Raw genomic sequence first — 21,155 nt, 5'->3', positions numbered from 1 at the left:
CATGTTTTCTTCCTGCTTTTGTACAGTCGTGAAACAATATGAGGAAAAAAATGCAACAACTGGAAGGTCCAGTCTTGACTATTTCCCCAGAGGAGAAAAGAGGCTTGACTGCTACGCCATCAACCAGCACATGATTGGCTTGCAGCAAAATCGTCACCTGCGGTCAGCCAATCAAATTTTAATGAGAGCTATCAGGCCCCGCCTTATTTCTCTCGTTTGGTGGCCTCGCCGGAATAAGGAGGGGGCGTAAATTATCATACCATCCGACGCGTGGTTGGCCCCCGGCGTAGCAGTCGCGCGATGGTCAACCAATCGAATCTCTTCGGGCTCTCCTCAGCCCCGCCTTCTTTTTGGAGACAACTGCAACAAGTGCATTAAGATGCTCTTCGTCCTCCTGGAGACGTACTTGTTTTAAACAGCTGCTTTCGCTACGTTGAATAACTAGTTACCGCCGCCACCACCAACCTAAAAGACATTTCAGTCACCTCAACCTTTTTGTTTCGGCATTTTTACACTTCTTGACAAGTCGAATTTAAACAACTTTTGGCGCGGCTGAAGTTTATAGGCGAGCGCTCGCCAGCTAGCTTAAGTTGCTACTCGTAGCCACGTTTTGTTTGCGAGGATCCGCAAAATGAAATAGAAACTTTTTCCTTGTTTTTTCTTTTTTTTTTAATTGACTCCAACTCGACATGGACGAGGGGAGCGAGGTTTCAGAAAAAGCCCGGCTACTTTTCTATGGCTAAAAAAAGGGCCAGGAGGGTTAACATCAGCGACTATGAGCAAGGTAAGTCGTCCATTTTGTGTTTCTACAATAACTTTCTAACAGAAGCTGTGTGTCGTATTGTAGTATTTTTGTCGCGTTATCACTGTTGCCCCCCTGTGTACTGGAGAAGGGGGGGGGGGGGTATGGTGCGTAACAGCCCTGGTTGTTATAGTGACGTGGGAGAAGCCAGGGTGGCTGAAGGAGGGGGGAGGCGTGAGGGGGCTTACAAAGAGCTTTATGGGCCAAAAGAAAGTGAATCAATGGTAGAAAGCAATAGGCAATTTGGCTCCAGTGGAGGGTTAATCCCTTTCCCTGGTTTCTGAAGAACCATTAAAAAATGAACACATTTTTGAGGAGACAATCCTAAAATAGGGATATTTCTGCAGATAAAATTTTGAGGACCCTAAAAGCTCTGGTGTCACGGAAACTGGGGTTGCAGAAAATCAAAATGCCAAGTCTGGAATGACCACTTCAACCAGAGTACATTGCTCCAATAATTGTGAGAATCGCACGATGGAAATTGAGTGTGAAATCACCAACAGAAGAGATTTGGTTAAAAAAACACTTTCGATTTAAAGTAAAACATTGTGACGTTTACTTAGGATGACGCACTGATAGGTCCCCATCACTATCGGGAGTGGTGGAAGTTAACATCAGCTGGTAAAGTATGATAAGATCATCTTTTACCAGTACAGTATTTAACAAAATGAAAGTATCGGAGTTTTACTGTGTGAAAATGTTATAAAAATCCCAATAGGAAACTATGGTCTTTGATTTTTTTTTTACTTCTTGCATAGGGGGTGACATGCCAATGTGTTTAAAAAATAAAAAGTCCACTTCCTGTAGTCTACTTTCTCTTTCATACTTGCTTGCCTCTCAGGAATTTTAATAGTTTCTATAGCATCAAATAGAGTTTCAATTCGTGAGTTGGGTTCAAATTCCATAGTAGTTGTCTTTCATTTTGAAAGCGGCTATCGGGTAAAAGTGTTGACTCTTGACAGGGCTCGTCCATGTATTGTATGAAATTCCCCGGTTGTCTGTCACTATGACAGCGGATCAGGTGCGAGTACAGACATCCGTCCCCCGGGCAGGCCCAGCTTCCCACGCTCTCGACATGTTAGGGGGCGGGGCTTCTGCCATTCTCTGTCCTTATGGCACATCCTGAAATGGGGAAGTGGACGTCCAAGCGATTGAATGTGTGGTGCTGTCGTAAAACGTTTGATAAGTGCACATACTTGACAAAAGTTGAAATGATGATTTGAAAAAACGTTGAACCGGGCTGAGCCAAAACAGGCAGCAACTGGGTGGGCTGTTTGCAAACCTTTGGGTGTCACTCCAAGTCGGTGCCAAATGGACCGCTTGGCTGCCTGATTAGGCTATCATCACTCAAAAGCAAAGCTGCGCACACACACACACACACACACACATATATACACACACACATTATTACACACAGGACTTGTCCGGCGTCTTACGACGAGCTGACTCGTAGCACTTGCTAATTGGCAGTGAGCATTTTGAATGGTTCATCGGGCGAGCTTTGCACACACCAACAAAAAAAAAAAAATGCGTGCAAGGCATTTTCAAATGTGCAAAATGAATGCACCCCTTAACATGAGAACCAGTATGTAGTTCTGTACATTTATGATGCTGGGGAAAAAAAAAGATGGAAAATGACAAGCAGCCATTTTCCCATGAGCCGCCCTCGTCTGGAGTCCCTTGGCTCTAATGCTCGACTCTTTCCGCCCTTAATGAATTTGATCCTCGGCCCGAGGCGAGCGACATACCTCCGCAGAGGTGACCTCCGTCTCAGAGCTTACTTGTGTCTTTCATTAAATCAAAATAAACATGGCATAAGGGCAGAGGGAGTCAATGATGGACGTCTTCCTCCCAGTATATGGATGCAGGCTGGAATCTCCAGAATTAATTGTATATATTTTGCGTCCATGTTTACGTATCTGCGTGCATGTTCATCCTTGTTTCCGGGAGTCTAATCTGAGGCTGGCTCCAGCTGCCTGCGTCAACCTGATGGGAGGGAGGGTGCCCGAGGGTGGGAAAGGCAACTCCTCTTTGAGCTCTTCATTAACTCAGGACCTCAAGAAAATTAACCGAGCAACACGCAAAAGCAAGAAGGAAAAAATATTATTAAAAAAAAAAATCTCATGAAATCCCAACTTTTTTTTCCCTTATAAAATTATGACTTTGTTCATTGTTCTTTGTGTTTAGCGTGGGATGACGTGACGATGACAACTTTATGTTCGTTTCATAAACAAAAATGAAAAATGCCAGCTGATCTGTGGCACCTTAGTCACTGTTGTTACTCGTTCTGACGACAAGTGCGGGCCCAGGCCCTCATGGGGGTGTCAAAGGAGAACGCAGTCTGTCTCGAGATCCGAATCCAAGAAAATAAGCAAAGTCGACTTGTTGACATTCCTGGCCTATCTCCTATCTCCGACCCCTTTCCCGGCTTGGATAGCAGACGGGATAACAGATCCCGCTGCTCTTCGTCAGTCTTGGGCGGCAGTACAAGAAGACAATTGAGACCCCCGCTTTGAAAGTAGCGCATTGTTCCCATGAGGGGGGGGGGGAGGCTCACACTGTATGTCAGCAGGCTGTACTCGGCAGCGACAGCGCCACACTAACCTCAGGAGTGACGGAAGACTCTGCACACCATTTGGATCTGCAGCACAGTTCTTGTACTGAACGTAAGGTTTTCCTGGCTCAAATTAAGGTAGAGGTGATATCGTCCTGATCATTCCCATTCGTGTCTGCGCCGCCAGTATTTTCTAATCGGGAAATATTAAAATAGTCAACTTAAAAATAGTCTGAGTGAATGTTTTTGGTGCTTACAATGTTTACGTTTATTGAAAGTGTCAGAGTCATAAAGTGAAGTGATTTGGGCGCTGTCGCATCAGCAATAGAATCATTTACATTTAGTGTCAACTTTTACTAATGAATGCAGAGTAACACCGGAATCACATTTAAAAAAATAAAAAAGTATCCAACCGTCCCAAATTTCACATGCATGAAAAACATGCGGGGGGGTAAAAGATTGCCGGCAGCCCATTGTGTGGTGCACCAAATGGCGATGTTGGAGCGAAAGGTTGGAAATTGCCATTAACACGGAGGAAGCATGGCAGTTTATCGCATTAATCACAACGGATTAGCATTTTTCATCGCTTAGTCATGCTCCAAGAGGCTCGCTTCAAAGGGCCAGCTGCGTTAACTACCACTGTGAATTGCACACACACACACACACACACACACACACACACGCTCAATCGAGGACCCCAACCTGGGCCTCAGCTCCCCTCTGACTTTCAAATCACAGCACCAGCGTTAAATGCTTGTCCTGTTCCAAGTGTGTGTTTTGTTCCAGAGAGACAGTGTTCTTTATTTACCTGTTGAGTCATCCAGTGTGTGGTAAGCAAGCGTTATCTGTCAATGTGCTCATTCCTTAAGTGCCTGCTCAGGACTTGCTACTGCAGTAGCTGCCTTTCACTGAGTCCTTAAAAAGTGGTCATCATGTAAATAAAAACCGCTGATCCTTAAAAACCCTAAAAAGTCTTTTATTTTCTTCCGCAGGTAGAACCAGAGGACAGAGTCTCGTCCACAAGCGAAGAGCCTTTCTCTCATTTCCGCTCCTCCAACGCGGACCCTCCAATCGGGAGTCGACCATTCAGCGACTTGTACCCGTTCTGTGGTCAACCAGAGAGGAACGCCGCCCCCTACCTGGAGCCAGTCATCGTGGGTCCCGCCGCCACGGACAAGAGCCACCCGAACGGCGTGGACTCCTCCTCCAGGAGGCCCGGCTCTTCAAGAATCATGAGGCTGTTTTCTAGCTCCAGGAAAGGCTCCTTTTCCGCGCCGGATCCCTCCACCGATGGTCCCGTCGGTCTCTCCGGACTCGGCGTGGTGGACTCATTTAAAAAGATGCGCTCCTCCGTGCTTCAGGGGATTCAGAATCGCGGAGCAAGTGGATTTGCATCCTCGTCCGGTCGGGAAGCTGAAAACGGGAACGGCCCCACCAACGGAAATTTCACCGCGAGTCACTCCGACTTTGATTTTGACGAAGACGACGACGTCACCGAGGGCCTCCAACGCAATTCCCGCTTCTCTCGGAGTATGAGGAGAGCGTATGAAGCCGGACGCATTACCATGTTGGACACTGACGAGGAGAACCTCGCAGCGGGCAGCGCTGAGCACAAGAAAGCCGAGATCAACGGGCAAGCGGATAACTCGTCCAATGCGACCCTGCTGAGCAGACTGAGTAGGAGTGCGGAAAACCTTTACCTTTTTAAAATCCCGTTCAGGCGCAAGACCCCCACCCTGTCCCTTCGGACGGACCCTCAGAGCACCACAGCGACAAACGGGGCTCAGAATATTCAGAGGACCAGCAGCGCCTCCTCGGTGGACCTCACCGGTTTCAGGAAGAGCCCGGTGAGAGTGAAGGGGCAAATGCTTAAGCTGGCGGGCAGCATTAGCGACGTGAACATCCTGCGCCGACAAAGTCAGTCGCCTTCCCCAACCTCACCCGCTCCCATGTCCACCTTGAGCCGTCTCCACGACGACTACTCCCGACGCGTGCCTTGCCGAAGCAGCAGCGAGCGACGTCGCCGACCCTCACCCGTCAGACCCCGGGTTATGTCCGCCGGGCACGCCTCGCTGGTTCACGCGCCGCTTGTTCATGCGCCGCCTCAACCGGACGTGGCTGTGCCACCGAGTCACCTCTCCGTGGTAGATGGATCCTTGGAAATCACCACGTGTGGGTTTGAGTCAGAAGACCAATCGCCCCCTCATACCCGAACAGACGAGCTACCGAATGAGGTAAGCTTTGATTCATTAGGTATGAGAACATTGACTTTTTAAATTGATACGTTCACTTGAATTGTTTGAGCGTCACGTGTGCTGTCTACCCATGTCATCTATTGACTCGCGCCAGGTCACATGCTGGACCGACTGTCCTGCGCTTTAAGGAACAAGCCCGGTTAATAATTAGACTTTGTTTATGATTAGCAGTCACTTGCGCAAATGGGCAGAAATTGTGGGCGGGCAGGTTCAAGCGAGCGTTTGGCTTCCACGATTCAGTCGGCGCGGCGGCGCAAAGTCCAGCAGCAAAAAAAAAAAAAAAAAAGTGCATTTTCCGTCTGAAGAGAGCTTTTTGCTGTTTTTATGGATGGTCCGGTTAGCTTGAAAATCAAGCGGCTCGGCGGCCCAGTCACCGGCCGGCATGTGTTTCACAATGGTGCTTGCGCTTTGTGTGCCTTTCCGCTGTGTGTGCGGCGGTCCTGATCCGGATCGGGAGAACCAAAAGGTGAGGTTTGATTATTGCCAGCTGCTCGCGTCAATATTTGCACGTGAAATGAAATCTGCCATGCTAGTGTTTCATTGCGGAATATTTGCGCTGGAATTTGAAAAAAAAAAAAAAAAAAAAAACAATTTTTCCCCCCAAGAAATCTAATATTGATTCAAGTAGCTTTGCGCTGACTCTCAATCCAATCAAAACACTTCTTGGACTTGTTTGAGTTACTGTAGCGCAGTTTCTGATTAACAGATGTACTCGATCCTTGTGGGGCCACTGCACTCCATCTCTGTACATTGTGAGTCATTGACCTGTCACTATTGCTGACTGATTATTCCTGGTGATTGTCAGGTCACGTCAGAAGAGAGGGAGCAAGCGTTGCAACAAGATGGCGACTCCTCTGAAACCAGCCCCAGAACTTCTAATGCCTCCCCAGTCTTCCTCCCAGACTCGCCCACAACGGATGCCCCCGCCGTCAAGTCCCGGCGACAGAGCGGCCGCGCGAGACCGCGGCCCATCTCGGACTATGGGCAGCTCCTCTCCAGGAGGCACTGCATCCCCGAGGAGGCGGCCGAGCTGAACCCCGAGGAGAGGACGCGCTCGCTCCATCCGGAATGTCTCGGGAACGGCGTGTGCGACAGCGGCGAGGAGTGCGGCGTGAGCGCTAACGTCCCAGGCAGGCGGCAGCAGCAGCGACCCGTGTCTGTGATGGGGGTGGAGGACTTGTACTCCCCCGACGCAGATGAGGAGCGCCTTCCTTCTGTGCGTTTTTCAGATTTTAACATGTCCGAGTGGCTGCGTACGGATTTGTAGGAGGGAATGATTCTGTAAAATAGCTGAGGTTAAGTTGTGCAGACTCGTTGACTCCTCGTCTTGTGTGCAGTCCCTGTCACGGCCACCCATCCCCTCCCATCAGGTCCCCCCCTACAAGGCAGTCTCGGCCAGGTTCCGCCCCCCCACCCTCTCCCAGAGCACCCCCATCGGACTGGACCGCGTGGGCAGGAGAAAGCTGCACCGAGTGCTCAGCGGTAGGGAATGTCGAATCGAGTGGACCGACGTGGACAAAATTCCCAGCTATGCCTCGAGCCCTTCTTTGTCCCTCCGCAGATGGCGTGGCCAAAGGCTCGGCGGCGTTGGATGACAGCGTGAGTGAGGAAGAGGAGGAAGAGGGCAGCTTCGACGAACTGGCTGACGGCACGCCCTACCTGGAGCCGGGCGTGGAGCTGTCCGTGCTGGTGGAGGTGATCCTGGCTGCCGCTCACGTTGACTTTATGATGTAACGTTTATCTGGTCGTGTGGCCCCGTGAGCGGACATGATGATAAACGGCGTTCTCAAGATGTTTGGCAAGCCAGCCCGTTAATCTTCCGTGTTCTACGCGCTCTCATCGGCTTTGTAATGTGTGTTGGCGCAGTGGATCAGCTCGGGTCGCGCCGCGTACGCCGAGGCCCTGTGGGACCACGTGACCATGGAGGAGCAGGAGCTGGCTTTCAAGGCGGGCGACGTAATCCGCATCCTGGATGCCTCTCACAAGGACTGGTGGTGGGGCAGGGGGCCTGAAAAGGAGGCCTGGTTCCCCTCCAGCTTTGTCCGGGTGAGTGGACTTCCTGACCTGCTTGTTTGCACTCGACTTGTAAGCTGGCTTTACTCCAAATGAAAGCCTGTCTTTACAGTGTGTGTGTGTGTCCAAGTAAGTATACAACCCACTCAGGGTCCAACTGGTTTCTGTGGTAACCAGTGTTGATTGACAGTTGAGTCTTAATTATAGAGCGATTTGACTGACAGATAGACGTCTGCAGCGTAATTGCTTGTTGCTCATTCAAAGATGCCGAGCAAGCACGAGTTAAACTTTCCCATAAGGTTGCCATAGCGACGCAGCGTGGCACCCGTACTTCTTTTGTGCTTCAAGTGGGGTTTTTTTTTTTTTTTTGGGGGGGGGGGGGGGGTTTAGTTCTCTTTACTACTTTTGTAATTGTGCAAGCAAACAGTTGAAGAAGCTTTCTAATAGTATTTTCTGAGAGGGAAACTACCACAGTGTGTGTTCCCATACACTTGTTTCAGGTGCGTGTGAACCAGGAGGATTCCAGCGCGGGGAGCGTGGAGAGCGTGGCGGACCAGGAGGACCCGACTCCTCGGGAGGCTCACAGCAGCCAGCACAGGCAGCAGATGAGGACCAACGTGGTGCAGGAGATCATGAACACAGAACGCGTCTACATCAAGCACCTGAAAGACATCTGTGAGGTGCGGTGGCGTCACATTTGTCTAAGCGATGAGTTTTGTGTCAGGAGGATTTTTTTTTTTTCTTTCTTTGCACCTGTAGCTCAAATTAACACCCGCAATGTGAACAGGAAGGAGCTAGTTCACAAAAGCCTTTTTAGTGTCGGAAACTTTGTGAGGGAATTTTGTGAAAAATTCTATTTTCAATTTTAAGATCATATTGCACCAAGCCCTGCTTTTATTAATTCAAGGGTTTTCGTTCCTTCCACTTCAAGGCAGCAAATCCCTTCAATGTTCAACTTGAGTTTCCAGCGCCCTCTGTTGGCCAATGTGTGATTTGCAGCCAGCGGTGACAATGTTTACTTACTCTTCTACCCAGGGTTACATCCGTCAGTGCCGCAAGCACCCAGAAATGTTCACTGAGCTCCAGCTGAAAACCATCTTTAGCAACATTGAAGACATCTACAAATTCCAGAGGCAGTTTCTCCGCGAGCTGGAGAAAAAGTACAACAAGGACCAGCCGCATCTCAGTGAAATCGGCTCTTGCTTTCTCTTGCAGGTCAGTCAGCCAATAAAAAAAAAAAAGTCAGGATAAATTGGTACAAATCATTTGCTTTTTAGGGCCAGTATCCCTAACATTTTTGTGAGTAGTATAATTCCAGTCAGTAAAAATTCTCAATATTCACCCTCTGTTTTTGTTCTGTGACCAAAGGGCGAGGGCTTTTCCATCTACTCGGAGTACTGCAACACCCACCCAGCAGCCTGCGCCGAACTTCAGCGCCTGATGAAGTCCGGCCGCTACAAGCACTTCTTTGAGGCCTGCCGCCTCCTGCAGCAGATGATTGACATTTCCATCGCCGGCTTCCTGCTCACTCCTGTCCAGAAAATCTGCAAATACCCCCTGCAGCTGGGGGAGCTGCTCAAGTACACCCCCAAAGAGCACAGGTACGGCTCAGGAATGGAATTCTCCTTGTCAGATCAACGTGCCTGGACACATCCTTGTCCCACGCATATCTCATCAGCTCACGCTAACGTGTAGATTTACAGGATACGGGTCATCAACTCAATTCAAGAGGCCGCAGGGACATTAGGGGATCACATTAACCACACAGTAGCGGTTTAAATCACGTGTCAGCCTATCTTCATGAATTCTTCTTCAATATTTTGCTGAGCGTCAGATTAGTTGATTAGCGTTCCCGTGGGGACTATGTAAATGTGCTCCTGGCTCCAACGTTAACTGTCATGAAATGTTTATGAATCGTCTCAAAATGTATGATAAAAGTCAACGCTTGTCAAGCTGCTCAAAATTTGCATTGCCGTTCCCTGCGGACCTTAGCGACCACGGCGGAGTGAGCGATGCCTACGAGGCCATGAAGAACGTGGCGAGTCTGATCAACGAGAGGAAGCGGCGGCTGGAGAGCGTGGACGCCATCGCCCACTGGCAGGTGGCCATTCTGCGCTGGGAGGTAGGTGATGACCACGTGGTGATCCAACCCGAACTTCCCGCCCATAGCTTTCAGCTAAGATTATCTGTGACGCAGGGGCCCGACGTGCTGGTGCGCAGCTCTGAGCTGATCCACTCCGGGGAGCTGACTCGGATCCTCCGCCAAGGCAAAATGCAGCAACGCAGCTTCTTCTTGTTCGACCACCAGCTGGTCTTCTGCAAGAAGGACGTCCTGCGCCGGGACCTCCTCCATTACCGAGGGCAGCTGGATATGGACCTCACCGAAGTGCTTAACGTGCCCGACGGGCGGGACCCGGACCTGGGCCTGAACCTGAGGAACGCAGTGCGACTGCGCCACGCCGACACTCTGGAGTTTGTGTGCGTGCTGTGCTGCAGGAAGCTCCAGGATAAGGAGCGGTGGCTACAGGCCTTCAAGAAGGAGAGGCGGCGGGTCAAGGAGGACCAGGAGATGGGTGAGCATCTCGCAACTTCTTCGTGGGACACTACACGTGCTCAATTGCAGGTTTTGACTGGAAAAGTCCATTAAAAATGACTACCCTTTTCACATTGCCTGTAAAAGAGGTGAAAAAAACAGAAACACCCTCATTGTGCTGTAAATTGATAGGACTTTACGATTCGGGGTTTCTAATTTGCATTTTTTATCTCCAGGAATAGAAATCAGCGAGGAGCAAAGGAAGCATGCTATTGCTAACGCCAGAAGAGCAAAACAAGGGAAGATCCAAAGTAAGGAAGCATACTATTCATATTTAGTTTTTTTGGGGGGTTTTTTTTGTCAACTTTTTTTTTTTTTAACATGCCTTCCAGCTTTGGGCTACTCTGGCTCCGTACCGCCTCACCACCAAAACCTCCACCCGCTCCACCAACGCCACGTGACCATCCCCACCAGCGTGCCCCAGCAGCAGGTGTTCACCCTGGCCGAGCCGCCTAAGCGAAAGCCTTACCAGCTACTCTACAGCATCACCCGAGGCGCCTTTTTCAGGAAGTGAACCGGGCGTTCGTCCATTCCCGCGAATGTACTCATTGTGCCTTAGATGAAGAAGTGGCGACTAGTGTTAAAATACCAACTGTTTTGTTCTGGTACCCCCACAGCCGTTTCTCTGTGACAAATGAGCTCTGTTCTACTTTGCCGTTGATTCGTATTTTATTTGACAAAGGCTGGAACCTTTTTGTTGTTTGTTTTTATTTGAATTCCTGCTGCTGAACACCTTGTCTATTAATAACATTGTTAATAAAAGTCTTGTATGAAAAAGGTCCTTCCAGGCTCTCTCGGTGGGGCAGAGTCTGTAATGACCGTAACGCGATACCTGAGTTTTTCCGATGCCCGGGGTCTTGTTTCACATAGAAGCCAGGCGAACGGTGTGCTGGGTCTTGCTCCGAAAATTGATCGTTCTCAAAGAGAACTAGACATGAGTAGATAAAGTGGGGATGCCTGCGGCATGGGTTCCGAGTGCAAGGCGAACGGCGATGTCGACGCATTTCAAATGGATACTGCCAGCGTAAGAGCATATTTGGATCTGGTTTTTTTTTTTTTTTTCTTCTGTGTCTGCTGCTGCTATTTTTCCAGATATCGTGCTTTTAAATGGTGTTAGTTATGTCAACTCACATTTATCATGAGTTTGAATGTGATTGGAAAATTCCGAGCACAGTCCGCACTTGAGCGACGACGTTTTTACATTTCTACCACATTGCATATTGGGTGACACCAAATGAATAACACATGTGCATTAGAGTGTCATTCAATTCACCAGAGATGGGATCAAGCAGCCTTACAGTATTACATTCACATCTTTTGTCATTCTCCATTATGGTCCAAAGTGTTAACGGTTCTCTGAACATGTTCTGCTTGACATTTCCTCCCTGTTTGTTCTACGTCATTAATCACATCCTTGTTATGAGTGGGCTCTCTAAAAGGGTGACTAATTCCTCCCTTTGCGGGTTTCTATAGGTCGCAGAAGTATCTGTGGAGGTGTCCACGGTGGACCACGCGCTGCAGAAGCTGAGTAGGATGTACAGGAAGACAAGGCGGAAGCCTAAAGGTCTTTCCAGGCTGTGGGCTTACCTGCTGAGCATTCAGCACCTGGCGGTCATCATCACGGCTGTGGTCTTTATTTTGGTGGTGATCCTCTGGTCACTGCTCTGGGTCTTCATATGTAAGTGTGTGTTGGCTTTACTTTAAAAAAAAAAAAAAAAAAAAACTTTTCCCATACTGACCCAACGTTTCTCATATGACAATTGATCACAGTTCGACGCGAGGGCAACAGTGGCGTGTACTTTGCCGGGATGTTCCGTGTGGCCAATGTGGAGTTCATCCCGGAGTACCGCCAGGCCGGATCCCGGGAGTTTGTCTCCATGGCAACCAAAGTACAGCATGTGGTATGTGTGTATGTGTACTGTGCATGATACACTGCGCATTTACACAGTGTTAAATGTTGCTGCAGGTGAGCAGTGTGTACAAAGTGTCATCAGTGGCTCGTCTGTATAAGCACACCTTCATTTCAGACCTCAGGTAGGATTTCTTGGAAATAATACACTTACAAGCTTAGCTAGAGCCCGACGCAAACCCATGGGGCTCCGCAGGGGTCAATACTCGACCCCATCCTCTTTCATCTTAGATCTATTAATTTGACACGTCTGTTCTGTCATTCTCCAAACACTTTTATAAAGCCTACCATTGTAACATTGACTTTATTGGCTGGTATGGTGTTGTGGAAAAAAAAAAAAAAAAAAAAATCAGTACCAACAATAAGGGAGGCGTACTGGTGCACTTCTGGATGGTGTTTGAGGTCCCTCGGCTGAAGAGCGCAGTGGTGTGCGAGGAGTGCTTGAGCGTCATCCTCAGGGATTCGGTCCACACCAGCCTGAAGAACCGCTCATCGGTGGGCTACCTGCTGGACCTGCCTGTAGACATCGATTCCATTCTAATCAATGGTGACTGATGTGTGGAGTCTTTTCTGTTATTGAAGAAAAAGATAGATTTTTTTTTTATTTTTGTAGCTGTCCAACGATCAGATTACACATCCACTGCAGCGGGTAGGTGGATAATTTATCATCTGAAATTAAGTTGATCTGATCAGGAATTCTGGTGGTGCGAATATCATTGTTTCATATCATCCAAAAAGTAAGGCCTGAAATATGAATATTACAGGATCCCAGTGTGTAGACAAACTTTACGCCAGTCTTCCCGGCGTCAGCGTCCCTTTGAATATCTTTTCGTCATGGGGCGATGTCCGATGCCACGTAAAGCTGACCGCCGTCCCCGGTTTCCTCATCCGGTTGACCATCGCCTCTTTCCAAATGGAGCCCAGTGACTGCGTTCATGACGCCCTGACTGCGTACGACGCTCTTCTGCCCATGAGGAGACGAGTTCTGCACAGGTGAGTTCCACCGCTCCCCCCGATCTGGAAATATAAAAAAAAATTACATGTAAAAATTGGGATGAAAAAACAATAAATGCAATTTATATGCATATTTCCAGGCTATGCACCCCGGTTTCCAGTTCCATCTCCCTTGTGTCCACCTCCAATGTCATGCTGCTGTCCTTCACCATGACAGGTGGTTCCAAGAGCTTCCGTGGACACTTTGAGGCCATCACAGAAGAGTGTATGTCATCTTTCTCTTTGAATCGTGGACACAAAACAACATCAAATCTTCAGGCTCACAATTTTGATGGTCATGATCACGAAAACTTGGCTTTTGGGTAGACCTGTGTAGACTTTTTATATCCACTGTACTCCTCAGTGTGCCTATCTCGCATCATCCCGCAATTCCACATGAGCGGTCCAATCAACAGCCCCTTCCACCCCAGCCTCATACCCCCCCACTCCTCCTGCACCTGGATCTTTCAGGTAAACCTTCGGAATATATACCTTACACTTTAACTTGCCATTACCTGTTTTTTTTTTTTTTTGTGTGTGTGTGTCTTTATTCTAGACCCCCGATGCTGCTTTAGGGGTTGCACTGCAGTTTAAAAATTATGTGCTGAGACCAAAAGACATGAAGGGCTGTGAGCACGGATGGTGGAGAGTCAACGAAGTAATGTATGAGCAATAATAATAGAGGGGAAAAAAATTAAACTGTATTTTTTTTATTTTTTTTAAACAATAGATTCGCCAATGCGTATTGAATGAGCCAAATTGTCGCTAACAGTTTCTGCGGCAGCTACGTGGGACACGAGAGCGTATTCCGTATTGCGCATCACACGGCCGAGGTGGAGTTTCGCTGCACCTCTCGAAGCGCCGCTCAACCTTTTCAGTTGTCGTACAGCAGCTACAACATCAGCCAGCGTAAGGGTTTGTTTTTATCGCTCAAGAGGATTTCTGCCTCATGTTTGTACCGCCGCTCTCGACTTTTCCGCAGCGTGTCCCGAAAGTCAATTCTTGTGCTCCACCGGACTCTGCGTAGAGAAAAGTCGGCGCTGCGACGGGCTGGATGACTGCCAGGACGAGAGCGACGAGGTCTTTTGCTGTGAGTCGAATTGTTTCTAATTGCTGATGACTTTTATGACTTTATAACTTGTATAGCTTTAAGAAGAGTCAATTTTTAAAATTTGTAGTACTTTTTGTAGTTGTGTACTTTCAAGGAGAAAAGTGTTTTTCACAAATAAAATTGTGGTGAATGGTGTACTATATATATATATATATTATTTATTTGTTTGTTTGTTTGTTTATTATTTTTAAATCCGCTTGTTTTTTGTTTACAGTGATGCCCACCAAAAACTGCGGCGGCAGCAGCAGCCCACTGCATCCTTTGTTTGTCTGTAATGGTGAGCCGGACTGCGCCAACGGTTTGGATGAAACCAACTGCACGCAGGGTGAGACGTCTGTGAAATCTTTCCATCGTATCTGTCCGTCTTTGCCTCTGATGCGCTTTGCTGTGCGACAGAAACAAGCTGCTCGGCCGTCAGCTTTCGCTGCAACGGCGACTCGTGCATCCGTAAAAAGAACGCCAGGTGCGACGACATCGCCGACTGTCAGGACGGTAGCGACGAACGTGACTGTGGTGAGAAAACGAAACATTCTCAATGCAAATATAATGCTGTATTTCTACTTGTCCAAAGTCTTTAAAAGAAAATAATAATAATTTATCTAACATGGGCTTTTGACCTTTATAAGGCATTTCTAAGAAAGTTTAAAAAATAAATAACAAGAGTGTAAGGTCTTGTGCAGCTTGTGGACTCCCCACTCCCCCCGGGGACCATCGCATCGTGGGCGGGTCCGACTCAGACGAGGGCGAGTGGCCTTGGCAGGTCAGCCTGCACTTTTCGGGTCACCTGATCTGCGGCGCGTCCGTGCTCTCATCCGATTGGCTCATCTCTGCAGCTCACTGTTTCAGCAAAGACAGGTCGCTTCCCCATCTTTTTGTCTCGCTCATCTGGCGGGTTAACAAATCGACATCTGATTTCCCCCCCGCAGACTGTCCGATCCACGACGCTGGCGGGCCCACTTGGGCGCGCTAATACAGGGTTCCGCCAGACATGTGGCAGAGATCCAGCGAATCGTGGCGCACGAGTACTACGACGCCAGTACGTTGGACTACGACGTGGCGCTTCTGCAGCTCAAGAGGGCGTGGCCGGCTTCGCTGGGCCCGCTGGTACAGCCCGTGTGCCTGCCCGCCACCTCGCACGCCGTCACCGCCCGGCACCGCTGCTGGGTGACGGGCTGGGGGCATCGCTCTGAAGACGGTGAGGAAGGCCTGCTTGGAAACGACCCCAAAATATATGCCATGATGTCACTTCCTCCCGCAGACAAATCGCTGCCGTCTGTGCTGCAGAAAGCCCAGGTGTCCGTCATGAGTCAGACTGAGTGCAAGGCAATTTACGGCTTGGCGTCGCCCCGCATGCTGTGCGCTGGAGTCCCGTCAGGGGAGCGGGACGCCTGCAGGGTGACTGCCGCCTCTGCAGCAAGCTCCAAAATGTTCATTGTCTCCAACCTATACTCTGCTTTGATTGGTCAGGGGGATTCGGGCGGACCGCTATCCTGTCAGGCGCCCAGCGGGGGCCGCTGGTTCCTGATTGGCATCGTCAGCTGGGGTGCGGGCTGTGGCCGACCTGAGCTGCCCGGCGTCTACACCAGGGTCAGCAAGTTCACCTCGTGGATCTATGGCCATATCAGCTGACAGCTCCATTCAAAACCCATAATCAAATTCAAAGTGGACGTTGGGTAAAGTATTGCACAGTAAGGATTTACATCATCAGAACATCAGTCATTTTATTTTATGTATTTATTTATTTATTTTTACTTCATGGCCCATCCACCCGTTTTGAAGGTTTGCCGTTATTGTTGATGGAACAATAAATGTTGATTGAATGTACCTTACAGCAGCATCTCGAGTCATTTGATGCCAGATTAGCCATTGAGGGCTCTCGCTAAATACCCCCACCCCCCGCAGAGCGTTCAACCCGCCGCAATTGCGACAACGGGGAAGTTTGCACACAATATCAGTCAACGAGGTTCGCACATAGTGGCCTCATTGTCCCCCGTCCCGGCCGTGCAGTGCATTGTGGGACTCGGGCCGACACCTAAAAGCGGAGCAGGTGAATAAAAAAGGGGGTCGGATTTCGTCGGGCGGGGGGTGGGGGGGGGTCTCGCTCCTTCAATCGCCTCACCGGAATGAACCGGGACTCCGCGATGAGGAGGGAAAGCTGCCAGGTGTACTGCGTCTTCGGCCATGGGCGCTCCAGCTCCTCCGGGTTACCGGTAAGAATCCCAACCTCGCCCATCTTGTCACAACGAAGCCAACTTTAAGCTGCTTGTCCCACAGAAGGAAGAAGATGTCTCGAATGAGCCCATTCAGCTTCCGAGCACCCAGACGAAGACCGAGAAGGATCAAGTCCCGCCTTCCGAATGCGGTTGCTGCAGGAGATGGGCGTTGGGACTGCTGTCCGTTTTATGTGTAGTCGCCATTTCTTTCGCTGTCTACTACTTGACATGTGAGTAACACTTTCCTCTGTCCATCCTAAAATTGATGACACTCACAATTTGGTTATTTGTGGCGAGGGATGACTCAAAAGCTTCTTTTCTTTCTGCCACTTTTCTTCAGCAGACCCGACCTCCTCTGTGTTCTTCCTGGGATGCAGCGTGGAGCTTCCCAACTTGAGCTTCTCCGCCGAGCTCGCCGACTGCTCCTCGCCGCAGTTCGGCCAGCAGGCGCGTTCTTTAAAGCCTTACGTGAGTCCACCTTGCTCTCAACGTTGCTTGCATATTCTCCTTCTCCTTGATTTTGGCATCTCCTTGCCGTTAAATGTAAAGCTGAAACAGGAGCTCATCACGCTGTGTGTGTGCGTGTGCGCGTGCGTCCAAAGGGGGTCCTCAGGGATCAGGCTCTTTCAGTCTTGAGGACAAGCCCGCCATAGTGAGAGGACGAGCAAAAGGCTTCAATACTGACATTGTCTGTGTGTGACGTGACACACACACGCACGCACGCAAACAACAGTGGGAGAAGGTCCCGGGAGATGGCATAATATTCGGAAGCGCAAATGTGTATAAATAAATAAATGCACCTCACAAAATATCTTTCAGTTCTCAGAACTTTACAAATCCTCTCCGTGGAACACTTACTACCTGCGCTCAGGGATTGCTGCCTTCAGGTACGCCGCAGCAAAAATATTGGGACACCCGGGCATCATAATGTGACCGAAGAGCATGTTTGCGTGTGTCAGTGAAGGCACACAAGGCCTCGACGTGTTCTACTGGAGCCAGTTCTCCGCCCCAGACCACGTTGCCATGGCGATACGGCGGTCCAGCCCGGAGAGTCTGCAGCGTAGGCTGCCGGGCGGCAACATGGCCGTGTGGGACGGCCGACGCGAGCAACGCTACTACTTGGAGCAAGACGAGGTCACGCTACACCTCCTCGGTAACGGAGCTTTGCACCATCTGTGGCATATTTTGTATTCGAACATCACAATGTCCAAAAACTCTTTTGACATCACCATTTGTAGGTTTGGATCCTGATGAGTGGGAAGAAAAATCCGACAAGATTAAGAATCCAAACGTCCTCCAAAGTGGGAAGTGGCAATTCGGCTTTCAAGGTGAGACTTGGGGAAAAAAATAGGAAAGAAATCAAAGCTCAAATTTGCTTTTTGCTTTCCGTCTGAAGCGGTGTCCTTCGACCTGTACGCGAAACTCGGCGTGAACCGTACTCTGGTTCTGGTGAGTCCCAGGAAGCTCTACTACCAGTGGCGCCTTCGTGTGCCTTCGGGTCACGCCGTCCGCCTGGTGGTCCTTGCGCTCCACGCCGGTGCCACAGCGCCGAGCTGTGGCGCTCACAAGATGTCTGCCTACGACTTCCTGCTTCCTTTGCAGAATAAGATCATCGCCAGGTACGCCCTCTCTCTCGCCTGTTGGATTTTGCATTCTCGCCACCAATTTTTGTGGCCACAGGTGGTGCGGGCTACCCGTGACGCCGGGCTCCTCGCCTGCCATGAGGTTGACGTCCTCGGGGAACGTCATGCTCCTCACCTTCTCCTTCAGCCGGCAGAGGGAGGGGGCTGTCTTCAAAGCCTACTTCCAGGCTGTCCCCAAAGCGAGTTAGGAGAGAAGAAAACTTTTTACATTGAGCTTCATGTTGATTGTATTGTGGCAAATATTTACACTTTCTGAGCACATGATGGAAATCTGGCGTGTGAATGAGAATTAAATTGTCTTGGGGTACTTTGGGGTACTTTGTTTTTGTTTCATCTAGGTTGCGGTGGGTCACTGTCCTCTTGGAATGGCTCTATTTCCTCACCATACCATCCCTATCATTACCCTCCCAATATAGACTGCAGGTGGACACTACGGGTGAGTCTTATCTCCATGTTTACGAGTTTGTTTTTTTTGTTTTTTTCCAAATGCATCAATCAACCAGCTTATACTCAGGCACCCTTGCCCGGCTACCTGATCTCTGTGACGATGGTGACGCTTGACATCCAGCAGTCGTCCGACGGCTGCGAGAAGGACTGGCTGGACGTCGGTGGCATCAAGTGAGTCATGACGGCAATGTGATCAATTCAGGTGGTCACGTGACACCTATCTTATTTGGTCTAGATTGTGCAACCAGGTATCAGATAGCGGCAAAAGGCGGGTCTACTCGTCTCCGCTCTCCATCCACTTCCACTCGGACGAAGCCGTGACTCACCGGGGCTTCCATCTGCGCTACCGGGCCTTCTCGCCACAGGGCTGTAAGTCACCGGCCCCGCCCTGCCTCACTCATTTAAAGGCACAGCGCTTAATTGATGTCTTCTGTACATTTAGCCTGCCCGCCGTATCAGTTCGGTTGCGACGGCGGCCGCTGCGTCCCTATGAGGCGGGTGTGTGATGGCGAGAGGGACTGCGAGGACGGACGTGACGAGGTCAGATGCTGTAAGTCTGGGTTAGGGTTAGGGGTCAGTGATCATCAAACTCCCACTGTAGCCTCAGCGTTTTTGTTTGCGCCTAGCGTCGTGCAGACCTGGCGAGGTGTTGTGCGCCTACGCCCAGTGTCAAGCTCGAAACAGCCAGTGTGGTGTCTGTGCAGATAGTGGCGAAGACAGCGGCTGCAGTGAGTCAACACACACACACACATAGACAAAGTGCACTTTCCGATCATTTCCTATGTTGGCAGGAACTAAATGTCACCATACGTGTGCCAACAAAGTGTGCCTGCCCAAGTCTTCAGTGTGCGACGGCGTCGTGGACTGTCAAGACCGCAGCGATGAAATCAACTGCACCAGAGCGTGTAAGCATTCATATTCATAGGTATTTATAAATTAATTTATTAATGTTGTTGTTGTTCCCGTAGACGCCAAAGGTTGCTTGTCATCCTCGTATAAATGCGCCAACGGAAATTGTGTGACGACGCTCAACCCCGAGTGCGACGGACTCAAAGACTGCCAGGACGGGTCTGATGAGCTGCGTTGTAGTAAGAATAATTCTTTTAGTAATAAGTATTTTCAAAATGCCCATTTGGGGCCACGGCAGCACTCATTGATTCTGTACAATGAAATGTGGAAATCCTTTTTAATATCAAATCCAAAAGCAGCGATTCGTTTTGAGAAATGAACACGTGCGTATAAGGTTGCGGCGTCCGCCCCCGAAAGAGGCCCAAGATCGTAGGGGGCACCGACGCGTCTCCGGGCTCGTGGCCGTGGCAGGTGAGCCTCCAGATGGAACGTTACGGCCACGTCTGTGGCGCCACCTTGCTCGCCGCACGTTGGCTCGTCTCGGCGGCGCACTGCTTCCAGGATTCGGACGCCATCAAGTGAGTATTCGTACGTACTTAGGGGTTCATTGATATGTTCGTACCGATATTTCTTTGTACGCAGGTATTCAGATCCACGCTCATGGCGAGCCTACATGGGCATGCGCTTGATGGCGGCGGGAAAAAGTGCCGTCGCCGCCGCCAGCAGGCCGGTACGGCGGATTGTGCCGCACCCCAACTACGAGCAGCTCACGTCCGACTACGACATCGCGCTGGTGGAGCTCGGCGCTCCCGTATTCTTCAACGAGCTCGTGCAGCCCGTGTGTATGCCCGCACCGTCACACGCCTTCGCCATCGGGACCAGCTGCTTCGTCACCGGCTGGGGCGTCCTCACAGAGGACGGTGGGATTTCTCTCACCTAACCCATAGCCTGTTCTTATTTAGAAGAATGAATAAAGTTCTAATCCTGCAAGGAAACCAATGCTAATTGATTTGCGTGTGCTTGGATGGCAGGGGAGTTGGCGTCTCGCTTGCAGGAGGCACCGGTACGCATCATCAACAGGAAGACCTGCAACAAGCTCTACGACGATGCCGTCACACCCAGGATGCTTTGCGCAGGGAATCTGCTGGGCGGGGTTGACGCCTGCCAGGTAAGTTTTATTTGGGACAATTGCAAATCGCAACTATTTTATTTCGTTTTTAGTGTGCAAATACTTTTCTTAGTTAGACACCCAATTCCAATCAAAATTGGTTTTCATCGTATTGTAGTTATTTACTATGTATTTATGAAATTTATATTTTGTGTTGTTTTTTACTTTTTCATAGCATTTTTATTGAGATAAGAGGATAAATGCTTATTTTTTACATGTTTAATGATGATTTCACTTTTTTTTTTTTTTTTTTTTTTTTTTAACAGTTTTTCCACAATTCAGTAATATACTCATATTTGTAGGGTGACTCTGGAGGTCCGCTGGTGTGTCAAGAGCTTGGACGGCGCTGGTTCTTGGCAGGCATTGTGAGTTGGGGTGAGGGCTGCGCCAGGCAAAATCGTCCCGGCGTCTACACGCAGGTGGTCAAGTTTGCCAACTGGATTCATCAGCAGACCCGTGGTCAGGCCTGACTTCATGCCAGCAAGGACAGGGAAAACAACAAGACATGTTTGGAGTGTGTCACAGATTACAATGACTAAAAAAAGAAGTCACTAAACTATATTTATTCTTTTGTCTTTTGTCAGTAATATTAAATAGAATCTTGA

General features: G+C 49.5%; 3 protein-coding genes across 5 annotated transcripts in view; all 3 read left to right on the top strand.

Moving 5' to 3' along the window:
- The first annotated feature begins 279 nt into the window (after positions 1-279).
- On the top strand, positions 280-11,055 carry LOC147041613 (spermatogenesis-associated protein 13-like). The gene is made up of 13 exons (XM_085938819.1): positions 280-784; positions 4,349-5,590; positions 6,417-6,827; positions 6,949-7,093; positions 7,173-7,306; positions 7,478-7,657; positions 8,125-8,304; positions 8,660-8,839; positions 8,993-9,225; positions 9,617-9,746; positions 9,822-10,197; positions 10,394-10,468; positions 10,550-11,055. Exons 1-13 carry the CDS (start codon positions 776-778, stop codon positions 10,729-10,731), a joined length of 3,477 nt encoding a protein of 1,158 aa, XP_085794945.1. The 5' UTR covers positions 280-775; the 3' UTR covers positions 10,732-11,055.
- Positions 11,056-11,148: 93 nt separating this feature from the next.
- Positions 11,149-15,862, top strand: tmprss7 (transmembrane serine protease 7). 2 transcript variants are annotated; one of them, XM_085938824.1, is made up of 18 exons: positions 11,149-11,241; positions 11,691-11,895; positions 11,988-12,118; positions 12,184-12,251; positions 12,480-12,673; positions 12,740-12,775; positions 12,891-13,119; positions 13,221-13,345; positions 13,484-13,590; positions 13,676-13,782; positions 13,892-14,028; positions 14,102-14,209; positions 14,445-14,555; positions 14,627-14,743; positions 14,911-15,085; positions 15,157-15,425; positions 15,489-15,625; positions 15,698-15,862. In XM_085938824.1, exons 1-18 carry the CDS (start codon positions 11,182-11,184, stop codon positions 15,857-15,859), a joined length of 2,478 nt encoding a protein of 825 aa, XP_085794950.1. In that variant the 5' UTR covers positions 11,149-11,181; the 3' UTR covers positions 15,860-15,862. The 2 variants fall into 2 exon arrangements, with proteins under 2 accessions (XP_085794950.1, XP_085794949.1); XM_085938823.1 differs by having other exon boundaries at positions 15,157-15,625.
- Positions 15,863-16,308: 446 nt separating this feature from the next.
- Positions 16,309-21,155, top strand: part of LOC147041611 (suppressor of tumorigenicity 14 protein homolog) — a 5,406-nt gene continuing 559 nt past the window's right edge. The window contains exons 1-19 of one of the 2 annotated variants that reach the window (XM_085938821.1): positions 16,309-16,440; positions 16,505-16,673; positions 16,787-16,911; positions 17,263-17,330; positions 17,403-17,596; positions 17,682-17,771; positions 17,840-18,062; positions 18,124-18,269; positions 18,425-18,522; positions 18,601-18,704; positions 18,769-18,902; positions 18,976-19,083; positions 19,160-19,261; positions 19,325-19,438; positions 19,502-19,621; positions 19,777-19,960; positions 20,025-20,302; positions 20,414-20,550; positions 20,853-21,155. The exon at positions 20,853-21,155 is cut by the window's right edge and continues 559 nt beyond it. In XM_085938821.1, coding sequence (XP_085794947.1) covers positions 16,354-16,440; positions 16,505-16,673; positions 16,787-16,911; positions 17,263-17,330; positions 17,403-17,596; positions 17,682-17,771; positions 17,840-18,062; positions 18,124-18,269; positions 18,425-18,522; positions 18,601-18,704; positions 18,769-18,902; positions 18,976-19,083; positions 19,160-19,261; positions 19,325-19,438; positions 19,502-19,621; positions 19,777-19,960; positions 20,025-20,302; positions 20,414-20,550; positions 20,853-21,020 — 2,649 coding nt within the window. In that variant the 5' untranslated portion in view covers positions 16,309-16,353 and the 3' untranslated portion in view covers positions 21,021-21,155. Of the gene's footprint in view, positions 16,441-16,504; positions 16,674-16,783; positions 16,912-17,262; positions 17,331-17,402; positions 17,597-17,681; positions 17,772-17,839; positions 18,063-18,123; positions 18,270-18,424; positions 18,523-18,600; positions 18,705-18,768; positions 18,903-18,975; positions 19,084-19,159; positions 19,262-19,324; positions 19,439-19,501; positions 19,622-19,776; positions 19,961-20,024; positions 20,303-20,413; positions 20,551-20,852 lie in introns of both variants that reach the window. The other variant, XM_085938820.1, reaches the window with a different exon arrangement.

This window comes from Syngnathus leptorhynchus, chromosome 19, assembly GCF_054491065.1.
Source record: "Syngnathus leptorhynchus isolate UIUO chromosome 19, UIUO_Slep, whole genome shotgun sequence".
Lineage (NCBI taxonomy): Eukaryota > Metazoa > Chordata > Actinopteri > Syngnathiformes > Syngnathidae > Syngnathus > Syngnathus leptorhynchus.
Note: the sequence above shows the minus strand (reverse complement) of the source record. Positions and strands in the feature narration are given on the sequence as shown.